Below are 12,681 nucleotides of genomic sequence, written 5' to 3' on the forward strand. Positions count from 1 at the left end.
AGGAAGCTCTTTGTGCTTTTTGTGTCCAGGGAAAGGTACTGGGAGGAGGAAGGCACCTATTACTTACGTGTCCCATTAGCATGTAAAATTTTCATTTTAGGTCCATGCTTGCTCTCTATGCCAGCAAAAGCTGCAACAGAGCAGCCTCCAGTCCAACACCAATGTTCTCAAATGCCTGTAACTATCCCCAAAAATAACCAAGAAAAATACTACCAGCAAATCAGCTTTGCATTTACTGCACTTCTGTCTGCTGCAGTTCTCCCAGAAAACACTGTGAATGTTGAAAAATTTAAAAGTGATGCCAGGATCATGAAATCTGCTGGGGCATACAGTTGGACAGAAGGCTTTTCTTCTTCAGTGACTTTGGCATGTTCTCTATCAAGAGTTCACAATTTAGCTGGCTAAGGTGGTGTAGTTTGGTAGATTTATTATAATAAACATCAACATTTATATAAGGAACCTAGCTTCCTTACTACTGGAAAAAGGTCATAGTTTGCACAAGCTTTGAATTCCATGAAATATAAAACTACTGAATATGACTCAGAGAAGTAAGTTTCAGAATCTGTTGCATGGTTATCTACACACTAGTCTTCAATCACCACTTTCCAAAAATCTAAAAGAACACAGTCCTCTGGTCTAGAGCTGGTCAACAGATCAATAGGAAGTGGTACAAGAAACATCATTTTCCAACAATATAACACCTTACACAGTCTTAATCACTAGCAGCATCAAACAGCAATATTAATCCACCAAAAATTCAACATTTTACACAGTAGCCTACATCCAGGAATCCCTGATGAGTATAAAGTACCTTTTAAAGAAGGGAATGTGTATTTGCCACCCTCATATATACATCTTGCACTCATTTTGATTTGGTTAAACCAAGAAGATCCCTGAGTTAGGCACTACAGCAGGCTTTTCAACTGAATTACAAATAAATAGTGAAATAATTGTCACTAAAGGTAATTGTTAAACTTGCTTGAAAACTTTAAAAACACCACAAAAAGTCAGTAGCTGTAAAGGACAAAAACTCAAGCCATTAAAATTAAGAAGACTGTCACCAAGAACTCTGTGGCTACATCAAATTTTCAACTGTAATGATCTGAGAAACAAAAGGATTTGGGCTCTGAATTAAATATAGTGGATGTTCCGCATTTGTCTTGCTCTTCTGGCTTCTAATCTAAGCTGCCTGGCTCTCTCTTTAGCAGCTAGTTCTGCTGCTTGTTTCTCTTCTCTCTTCCTTCTCAGCCAGCTGTGGAGAGAGAAAGAAATTACAACTGGCAGTTGTAATTTCAAGTTTTACATTATCCATTCAAAGGAGATTTGTTGCCCACTTAACAGTAGCCCACAATTTCTTGTAGGGTGAAGTTGGGTGTCATGGCAGAGACAGTCTAAAAGCCTGTCATACTCAAACACAGGAAGCACTACTTTCCCACCCCAATTCCCCTCCTTCTGAACCCACCTTTACCTCCCCCATTTTGTTAAACTGTATTAGCTTTATGCTCATTTCATGGACTGAATCAACCCAAGGTTGCTCCAGAACAGGCAACAAGGGTTTGAGGAGAAGATTCCTTTTTTAGCAAAAGTAATTCACTCGTTTCAGCTCAGGTTCTGGCAAATAATTTCACAGCAGTGACAACCAACATCAAGGAACTGATGTATTTTTGTTAGGGTGTAAGTTTTAAAAGGGCATATTCACGTGAAAAAAAAACCCTCCAAAACAAAGAGGACTTCAGTAGCAAAGATGTACCATAAGATAGCTACAGTTTGAGATGATAGACTACAAAAGTTCCAAATGTGGTCTCTTAGGAATGACCCTACTCACTCTCTAAAAGCTCTGTCGCAATCCTCTGGGCTTGAAAAAAAGGCCACTTCCTCAGTTTGGCGTCTCAAGACTTCTATCCGTCTTTCTCTCACATACTGTTGGTGCTTTTTTTTAAGCCATAACCTGTAGGCTTCTTCTGGATCCCTGTGCACCTCCTAATTAAGAAAAAAGACATGTATATACAAGGGTTATCAGTAAATAACCTTTATAATAATCACATTATAATAGGGTTTTTTTGTATTCTGCTGTCATCTCCCCTCCATAAAACACACTTTATAAACACACTAGAGCATATGCTAATCTGGCATAGAATATATACATGAGCAAGCATTCAAAGCACCATGTTTAAAAACCACTGAATTTAGTTTTTCAAGCCCATCACTTTAAGGCAGAAGAACTTTAAAACAGCATCTGAATCTCAAGGTTTTGATCAGGTCATGTGCATTAACTGCTTACTAACAAGTTCTGATGGTAAGAAACACACTCCAAGGAGTTTTCTGGCTGCTTGCTCACTCAGGGCTCAATCAAGGCTTTCTCCTGGTATATGGGAGCATCACTGTATCCCCTGTGATTTTATCATTAAGTTCATGTGTGCTGCTGCTACAATGCAAGCCACTCTGCTAAGCAGATCAATCATAAACCTGCAAGTCTACCTCTTCACTGAAAACAATGTAACAAGAACGTTTCCTGTTCCTGTAAATTTTCATACACTTAGCTAAGAAAGCAGGTTTGCTTTCTTAAGAAAGAAAGCAAACCTGCTTTCTTTTAGAATTTGGCTTTCGTCTTTAACAAGAGCACTGTAGATCCCAGTTGCAGATTAGGAAGACCTTACTTTGATGCTCAGCTCTTCCAGCTTCTTTGCACGACGAATTCGCTTTTCTTGTTGTACCTGTTCTTTCTTCTTTTGTAACCAAGCTTTAAAAACTATTTCATTCTGTCTTTTCCTCATTTCTTCTAGTTCCCTGTTCTTTTCTTCTTCCTTAAATGGAAGGAAAACTGAATAAACTAAGTTTTTAAGAGAATGATCTTAATCTGCAAAGACTGTTGCAGGCAATAAATAAGCCATTTGAATTGCATGAGACACACTAAAATACAGATGAAACAAGAATACTCAAAGACTGCATCACAGCTGATACAACATTTAGGAAGAAATTGCTTGGAGCACTTCTGCTTGTGATATATTCAGACACTTTCAGTCTAGTCCTTTTTGTGATTACCTCCATTTCCATGACACCTCTCGACTCACAGACAAATAGCATCAGGTGAAAACTCTTAAAAATAAGTCTGCCCAATATCTCTAGTTAGCTTAGAATCACTTTAAATGGATACATCTTAAAAATAAATGCAGCTCTCTGGTTTGATGGACCACTGAACCCTAAAGGATATTTAACAACATAGGGATTGCAGGCACTACCTTATTTATAAGGACCTTTTTTGGACATGAAGTTGCAATGTATTTACATAAGGAGTATTAATATCTTCAGGCTTTTTTCAAGTGCAAAAAATGAACTGATATTTACAAAATTGAGAAAAGTTTATTTTACTTATTCATTACATTTTAGCTAAGGATAAGTATCTACAAGGAAGAGAAAAAGTTTCAATTAATGCTCCAGAAAGCTGATAAAGACACTTTTTACCAGGATTTATTCTCTTTGACACAAAAGCTATAATCCCTACTCATTTCAATACTTTGAGAAATCTAAATCTTGCAAATAGATGATATTCCTCCCACTTACACACAACTTCCTTTTATCCTCCAAACTTACCACTTTTAATTTACTGGAATGAAAGAAACTCCACCAAAATGAAGCAGATAGATTCTAGTAATGTCAAGAAATGTTTAATGCCTGTGAAATCCATCACAGAATGGAAGAATTCTATTCCAGAATGAAAAAATAAGGTAACACATCCTTACTTTTCCATAAGTCAGCCAACAAAGGAAGAAATTTAGCACATGCTGTTAGGAAAATAACCTTCCTTCCCCTCACTATCCTATGTTTTACATTAAATACACAGAGCATGGTTTCAAGAGATATAGTCTTGTGTGCACAAAGAAAACACTTCAATTGCTCATCAGATTTCATACCCCTCCTTACTAAGCTGAGCCTCAGAAACCATTTAAAATAAAGCATGCTAGAGCTCTTTCTACAGATAGAAAGTAACCTTGAAAGCTACTTAGCCAGCTTAATTAGTGCATCATTGCTGACAAAAATGGCAGATGTTTCATGCTCCTTTTATAGAGTTACATACATAGCAAGTTACCTTTTTGTAATTGTATCATTATAATGCAAAAAGAAGAAAAAGCATCAACATTTTTTAATTCTCTGGTAAAGATTTCTGAAGTCCTCATTACAGCTGTCAGAGGCGGACTCTCTATTATATTTTTTTTCTGTGTAAGGAACTAAGAAAGAATTAAAAGGGTTCTTACAGTCACTCTGCTATATAAATGTTATATTATGACTGAACATTCTCCCATATGATAATTACCCAAAGCATACTTCTTGAGTACCCAGATGTGCCCCAGCCTTACTGTGCTTAATGTAAAATCCCTGCACTGCAGTATAATATGTGCAGATATGACATCGTGTGCTACATTCCATAAACTGTGGGACTGTAAGAGAACCTAGGTAGAGAGAGAGCCAAGTAGCAAAAGCAGTAAGAAAAATATAACAGAAGAAGGCCCATTTATGAAGGATATATTAAATAAATACTTCATTTCTCCTCTGAGCAAGGTATGGTCCTATGCCACTCTGGGAAAGGAGCTTTGAAAGATTCTATACAAACTCAAGAGAATTATTATTGTTGTTGTTGTTATTACTACTACAACTATTATTGCTGCCTCTTTTATCAAGGAAGAATGGAGTAAATACCCTGAGCACACGTGGTCTTTGTGGAGCAGAGGAATAGGATGGTCACTGTGATTTACTTTTCTCTATATATTTACCTCTCTCTTCAGTCTTTCTTTCCTTAGTTCTATCTGCCTCCTTAATTCTTTTTGTCTGGGAGTAAGACTGTAAGTGGAGCTTTTCACGGGTATGTTTGCAGACTCAGTCTTCTGTTTTCCCAGATCTTTCGCACCATTCAAAGCAGAATCTGGCTGCTGCTTAGAGTCAGATGGAGGCATTTCTTTTGCTTGAGAGGCATTGGGCAAAGAACTGGAGTGTTCTGAAGTCTGTTGAGTTTCAATATCTGTAAAAGAAACACTTACTGGGGCCAAAATGCACTGGCTTCCAACATCACATAAACTTAAGAATTCAAACTATAGGAATAATTCCCAATATATGTCCAGATGGGGCTTTGTCTGGTCTTGTCTAGCCTCTGCTGCTTGACCGAAAGGCAGCACTGCAATGGTTTCACCTCAGACACACCTCTGGCTGGCTAGTAGCTGCAGCTGGCACTAGAGACAAGTTCAGACATGCAAAGCTCCGTTTTTACCTCTGTTGCAGATGCTTTAAGGCGAGGTGAAGGAAGGACTGGATTCTGCCACAGTTTTGATCCAGTGTTTATTCAGATAGGAAGCTTCTGAATCTCATAACAGCTTCTAACAGAATACCGAACCACACGGTTGCTGGCTTTTTTAGGCCCAAGGAGAGGGGGAGGAAAGGAGTAGGAATCCCACCAATCAGGTGCAGGGTGGGGAGGTCTCAGGTGCAAGGGACACCTGGGTGAGCCAATGACCCCAGGGATGCAGGGCATCTTTTGAACTCTGCCAATCACTTGATGCCCCTCTGGAATGTCAAGGTTCATAGACAGCACCCAGCATGCATCAGGGTGGGGAGAGGAAAAGGTGATTGACACCTGGGAAAGGATAGGGATACCTGAGACAAACTATCCTGTCACACTGCAACATCAAACTTTCCATCTTTTTTGACTAGAACTTTACCATTTGTCTTCTCCTCACCTGCGCCAGCACGTTCTGAAAGTGATGTGCTTTTCTGTCCCTTGTCAGAAATATTCAGCTGAGACAGCCCATCTGCAATGTCTCCTCTTGCAGGGTCAGCATGTTCTGGACGAAGATCCACCTCATCCACAAATTTTAATTTTCGTTCTCTGTTTTCATCCACAGGAGACTGGTTTTCCAGCTCTTTGTTGGCTTCTTCAATCTTTTCCAAGACATAACGCTTTATTTCTTCATCCTCTTCCTCATCCAGGTTCTGCTCATTTTCCAGCTTGGGTTCATGGATAGAGCTTTCTCTCTCAGCATCAGATTCATGGTCATCCTGTTCACTGTCTGCTTCAGATTGCAAATATTTTTCATTAGAGTATAATACTTTCACATTTACATCTGCCTCTGAAAGCTGATCTAGATTTTCTTTCATTTCTTCATCGTCTTCCTGAAAGTTGTCTGACGTTTTAAGAATTATTGCTTCAGCATCCTCTTCCTTTTCTTCAGGATTCTAAAAAAATTAAAATAAACTAGTCTTTTCTCTCAACAAAAGAACAGTTATCAAAGAGGAAAGAAACAGTGAGAGAGAAGAGCAGTACTAACTATCTGCATTCTAAACCAGGTTGTTAAATAGTGCACATCATAACTGACAACTTTTTTGACACTAACAAGTCTCTTCATTTTCTTCATGTTCACATTCATACAAAGTTTAACTAACCAGTAAAGTGATTAGTGACAGCATAAAACCGCAATGAGTGTTATACAAAAACTTAAAGGAACATAGAAGTACTTTTGAGAAAAAGTAACATTTTCAATGAACACTGAATTTTCTGCTTGACAGATATTAGAACCAAACTAACCAGTTTGCTGAAATGTTTTTCACTATAAATCCAAGTAACCCTCCTTGTCAAAATTCAGTGAATGCACCTACACATTTCAAGCAATACTGAATTTGTGCCTATGTTTCCAAATACTACTAAATTTTGTCTTCTAAATAACACAACTAGCATTTAATGTAACAAATACCTCTTTTTCACCAAGGTTTTGTTTTTCTTCTTCATCAGTTAGGCATTCTGTGTCTTTTTCAAAATCATCCTCATATTCTGCATTTTCTGTTGAATCACCCACATCTCGAGCTTCTTTTTCACTCATTTTGATGATGTGTTAGAGTAATACTACAAAAAGGAGAGGGAATAATACATTTTTAAACTCTAGTGACACCCACATCAAATTTATGAGCAGTATTAATACAAGCATGTTAGACAGTGCCACAGCACCTCAGGACTAAGGATCACCAATGGCTCATAAACATGACTGGTTTTGTCCTTTCCAGCTCTGGCTACTGAGAGAAGGTGTGAGTTAAATCAATTCAAGGGGATTTAATGTCTCTGACAGAGCTTAAACTAGAACTCGTGATCTCTTAACAGTTATCCTTGTGCTTGGACAAAGAGACCACTATTTTATGTTAGCTAGAAGTGCTACAAACTTCTTGCTTGTATCTTACCTTGTTTACATCTCAACTTGTTTAAATGCAGTATAACTTTAAACACTCATTAACCTGTTAACCAGGCTGGATATAATCATGCTTATGACAAAACGGAAGATGAGTCACTTTAAGGACTGAATCTTTTAAAAAAATCTTTGTACTGCATAGCACACAGGTGCCACCAGCTCCTGAAGGACTGCTTAAATGCCAGTGCTTGGTGCTCCAGGCTGACTGCCTGCTGCCCCTCAGCTCAGCTCTCTCAGCACAAGGCATGAAAGATGCAAAAATTTAAAGATGCGGACACACTCACAAGCCTAGAGAGCTGATTCTGCTCTGTTTATAGCTTTAGCCCCTCATCATTCCTTCAATAATTTATTACTTTTTACAAAAGCAGCACAGAAGAAGAAAACATCCATTATTCAACATTCCTGTTCTTTTTGTACCATCTGCTGTAGGCTGGAAGGTGGCACTTCTATGTATCTCTAGGAGGATTAATCTGTGTCATTTTCAATATACCAAAGATCATGACTGTTGTGACAGAACAGGGAATAATGGATACAAATTGAAAGAGGGTAATTTTAGGTTAGATATTAGGATGAAATTCTTTGCTGTTTTGATGGTAAGGCACTGGAACAGGTTTCCCAGAGAGACTGTGGCTGCCCCATTCCTGAAAGTCTTCAAGACCAGATTGGATGGTGCTTTGAGCAACCTGGTCTAGTGAAAGGTGTCCCTGCCTATGGCAGGAAGGTCACAATTTGATGAGGTCCATTCCAACCCCTTAACATTCTGTGATATGATGTGGCAAGACAATATGGGGTGTAAGGGAGAGCTCTGACTCTGGTTTGCCCTAGAACGCCAAGACACCTCTTGCTGTGTGACCATCCTGCCCTTCCAGACAAGAATCACAGAATCAGAGAATCAACAAGGGTTTCACCTGAACTGTCAAATCCATCTATGCATTTTGTAAAAACCCCTTCATCCAGGAGATATTGCTTAAATTCTTCCAAGCTTTTGTTTTGAGTTCTGATGAGCATCTCTGAGTTCTCGGTTATTTATTCTCAGGAACACACCTCTGCTCTTTAGAACTCAGTATTTCATGCTTGTAAAGAGTGATGTTCTTTTAAGCCTCAAAGCTTAGTCAAGATTTGGTTTAGAGTGGTAATAAAGCTGGGCATTCTTTGCTGCAAAATTGTTTGTATGGAAACTTTTAAAAGCTCTTTTTTTCTCTGATCCATATGTTGTTCAAGAAAATCTGTCCCTTTTTTTACTTCTTTTGAGCTACCACTTGCCACTGGAATCACTCATTCACACTAGATTTCTCAGAATTTAAATTTTAAGAGCTTGTTCAGACTGTTGCCTTGGCTTCCCAAACTATATCTATTTCCATCATGTTTTTCGTGCACCACCTCATATGACACATAATGATTTTTGCTGGGAAATGCCCCTTCCTTAACAAATAGCCTTGGTTTGGGTGATGACATACCTGGGATCTTAATGGAGATTACTTTGCTCTAGTGCATATTTAGCACAAAAGAACTATTTCTCTGTGACTTCATTATTATGATAAGCAGATACAAAAGCTGCCCAGATGAATTGTGCCTTTAAAAAAACATGTTCACATCAGTCTGTGGCACTTAATACAAATACATTGAACATGCTGTTTAATTCATTTAGTTGAAGCAGCATAAAAATCAACTTCTCCTGTTGTAAGACAAAGTAGCCATGGCTGAAGAGAGAACTTCCAATTCAATGACTTGTTTCATAGAATCATAGAATGTTAAGGGGTTGGAATGGACCTTAACATCATCTAGTCTCAACTCCCCCTGCCATAGGCAGGAACATCTCCCACTAGACCAGGTTGCTCAAAACCCCATTCAGCCTGGCCTTGAACACTTTCCGTGATGGGGCATCCACCATCTCCCTGGCAATCTGTTCCAGTGTCTCAACACCCTCACAGTAACGAATTTCTTCCTTTTATCTAACCTAAACTTCCCTTCCACTCTTTCAGTCTCCACTCATTTCCCCCTGTCCTGCCGCTGCAGTTCCTAACAAGGAGTCCCTCTCTGGCTTCCCAATGGGTCCCTTCAGGTACTGGAAGGTTGTAATGAGGTTATAATCTCATCTTCTCCGGGCTGAACAGCCCCAACCTTCCCAGCCTGTCTCCAGAGCGGAGGTGCTCCCGTCCTCTTACCAACCTCGTGGCCTCCTCTGGACTTGTTCCAACAGTTCCACATCCTTCTGGTGCCTTGGGGCACCAGAAAATGCTGAATCAGCTCCTATTCTATTCTGGATATTACGAAGTAAAGTGATTCGGCATTAAGAGGGACCAAAAGTATTCAGAAAAATCTCAAATCTTCATTTACACCTGCTTCTGTTCTACTTGGGGTGTGTCTGTGGAGGGTGTGCGCTGTGACTATTCGTTCTGCAGGCTTAGTAACATCTCTACGCCGTTACACTCAGGCACAGTCATAACAAAAAGCGGGACAGAGCGACGGATTTCTGTCTCTTTGTCCTTCTGCACTAAAACATACACACATACACATACCCACGAACCCGAACTCCACGCGGGGCGGTGGGGAACGTCCTCACCAGCATTCCCTGCTCCCCTGGGACACACCGGCGCCGCTGCTCCCGGCCGGGGACGAGGAGCAGCCGCCGCCGGGCGTTGCAGTTGCCGTGGCAGCGGCGGGACCGCTCAGCGCCACGGCGGCTCCCGAGGGACAAACGCCGCCTCCCGCAGGGCCCTGACACCCGCGAGTAGGCCGGGCCGCGCCGCTCTGTTGCCATGGAGACGGGCCTCCGCGCCGGGCCCCCGCCCTGCCCCCTTTTCCGTGTGGTACAATTCCACCTAAGGCCTGGAAATTGTGAGGAAGCACAGCGCTGAGGGGAGCGGGGGCACACACACCCCATCAGAGAGGGGCAGGAGTGCGGCAGGCGGCTCTCCCTGTCCAGCCGAAAGCCCTTCTTTGATGCTGTTAAATTATGCATTCGTCAGAGAGCAGCCTCACTTTGCCTGTTGTATTATTCATCATGCTCCGGCTGGCAATGAGCAATCAGATCAGCCCAAGAGGCAGCAGTGTCAGGATTTGGGCTTTTGTTAATCACAGAATCATAGAATTGCTTGGGTTGGAATGGAATCTTGAAGGTCCAATCCCAGTGCCATGGGCAAGGACACCTTCCACAAGACCAGGCTGCTCACAGCCCCATCCAACCTAGCCTTGAAACACCTCCAGAGTTGGGATGTCCACAACTTCTCTGGACAACCTGTTCCAGCATCTCACTGCTCATGAAGACAGCACTGAATCTCCAGAGACACCCACACCACCACATTAACTACACACCAATCCTTGAACTTGGAAATTAAAAAAAAAAAAAAAAAAGGCCAAATAACCCCACCCTGATTTACCTGCAGAGCCAGGGAGGCTGGAAGAGGGAGAAGGATCAGGCTCCTCAGGGCTCCTCGGTGGAGCTGGAGGGAGGTAGGGAGGTGGCAGGCTGCAGTATCCTCTAGGGAGAACCAAACAACCCACAGGTAGTGGATGCTGTGTCCCTGAGGCCAGCAGGACCCCAAAGAGCTTTGTGGCCACCAGACTCCCCATAGAGCACACATAGAGCTCACTGCAAGGGCAAGCAGCTGTCAGCAGCAGTTCAGGGTTATAAAGTTCATTCCGCATCACAAGATGCTTCCCAGCACCAAATTTTGGGGAATGACCCTCCTCAGCCTTCCTACCAGCTCTCTCCTTTTTCCCTCTGGGGGGGAAAAAGGAGAGAGCTCACCTCACTGGCAGCACTGAGACGGTGCCAATCACACTGTCATGGCCACACACCTCAGAGGGCAGCACCTCCCCTGTACTAAAGGGTTAATGCTAATGAAAGAAAATACAGGCAGAAAAACAGCCACAAAGCCAGAGCTTTGATAACTCAGAGTAACTCAAGAAGGGTCACCCTTTCACACAGGATAGAAAAGCTGAACGCCTTAAAGGTGGGGTTCACAAGTTCTCTGAAGACACCTGTCATCATAGACCACATGTCTTAGGAGGAGGCAGAACTCCATGACCTCAGGGCTTTTGCTTATTTTACACCATACAGCGAAAAACAAAACCAGGTTTTGACACTGGTTCTAGTGGGCTGGAAGGGCTCCCTTACCAGAGATAATGCTCAGGTAGCTGCTTGGTAACGGTTCCTGCTGTACCTGGTGAAACTTCAACCAGTGACCTCACCCAGGGCATGCAGTTATCCCACCCTTGAAGGCAATATGGCAAATTTCTGACTTTCCACATTTCATTTTGACAAGTTCATAGCAGTCTAAAATACAGATAACTGGGTACAATAGTAAGGCTTTCTGCTCTGCTTTTATTGTAAGACTTATCCTTCATCTTAAAAGCTAGTGCTATCCTTTTAATTCACAACAGATGCTCTATGCGACTAATTACAAATCAGCATGATTAAGACAAGTATTAGACACTATTGTTGGGATGTCAAGCTGTGATGTTTGATAATAATAATTTAATGATTTAAGGTCAATCAAAATTGATCTATGCAGTCATTAATCCACGTGTCATTAAATGTTGGTTTTCAGATGTTCCCATGTGTGAGGAAGCTGCAGAGCATGGTTATGAAAAATGCAATGAAAACATCAGTAAAGCAGTGCAGGGCTTCAAGGACAGACCCTGGCATATTGGCTGCTGTATTCCTTGTCATTAATGCCTCAGACACTATGTTCAGGCAACAGATTCATGGACAGTGTGTGCGTTTCACAGTGAAAAGCTGTGTAACACCTCCAGAGCAACGTTAAGCAAGCACTTTAATACCTTTCTTATGTAGCGTAGGAAACAATTCACACCATCAAAAGCCACTGCGAACAGGGTTCAGAGCATCCAGTCTCCTGCCCCTTCCATAGCCAAAGTCCCTCCTTCCTTCCCAGTACTTGGCTACGATCACACCTATAGAGAAGAAAACACAACTGCTTCCACACAGATCCCTTCCTTTTCCCTGAGAGCACTACCAGAGCAGCAGACTGTGTCACACGTGCACACAGCCACATCAGGGGTTGAGTGCAACCCTGCCTTGCCCTGGCAGGCTCTCACAGCCACTGCTAGCCCAGGGGGACAGCAGTGGGTGCTGCTCCTGAAACAGCAGCCACTGGCAGGTCTTAGTATTCCTTGCTTTTTAGACAGAACAAGCCCAGCACCCAGTCCCTCACTGTAGCAGTTATCCCGGAACTATACCTCATCCTACCAGCATCACAGCAAGCCCAGTGCAGGACAGAGATTCAATTAAAACACTCACCTCCAGCAGCCCCCAGCATCAACTGGAACAAAGAAACAGCCCCAGTGTCCCAGGCAGACAGCCGCATGTAGTGTTTATCTCATCTCCGCCAAACGGCACTGTATGCTCTATCTCCAGCACAGAAATTCTGCTCCTTCACAGCAGCTGTGTACCCCTTTCAGCTCTCTCAGCTGTCCATGATGTGGCAGGATGCAA

The 12,681-nt window shown here is 42.0% G+C and overlaps 1 protein-coding gene across 1 annotated transcript; it reads right to left on the reverse strand.

Annotated features, from left to right (window-relative positions):
- Positions 1-1,076: 1,076 nt before the first annotated feature.
- CCDC181 (coiled-coil domain containing 181) lies at positions 1,077-9,890 on the reverse strand. The gene is made up of 7 exons (XM_050988037.1): positions 9,743-9,890; positions 6,738-6,886; positions 5,727-6,222; positions 4,770-5,014; positions 2,658-2,804; positions 1,826-1,980; positions 1,077-1,252 (listed from the first exon to the last, which is right to left on the reverse strand). Exons 2-7 carry the CDS (start codon positions 6,861-6,863, stop codon positions 1,132-1,134), a joined length of 1,290 nt encoding a protein of 429 aa, XP_050843994.1. The 5' UTR covers positions 6,864-6,886; positions 9,743-9,890; the 3' UTR covers positions 1,077-1,131.
- Between the last annotated feature and the right edge of the window lie 2,791 nt (positions 9,891-12,681).

The sequence above is a fragment of the Serinus canaria genome, chromosome 1, assembly GCF_022539315.1.
Source record: "Serinus canaria isolate serCan28SL12 chromosome 1, serCan2020, whole genome shotgun sequence".
NCBI classification, from domain to species: Eukaryota; Metazoa; Chordata; class Aves; order Passeriformes; family Fringillidae; genus Serinus; species Serinus canaria.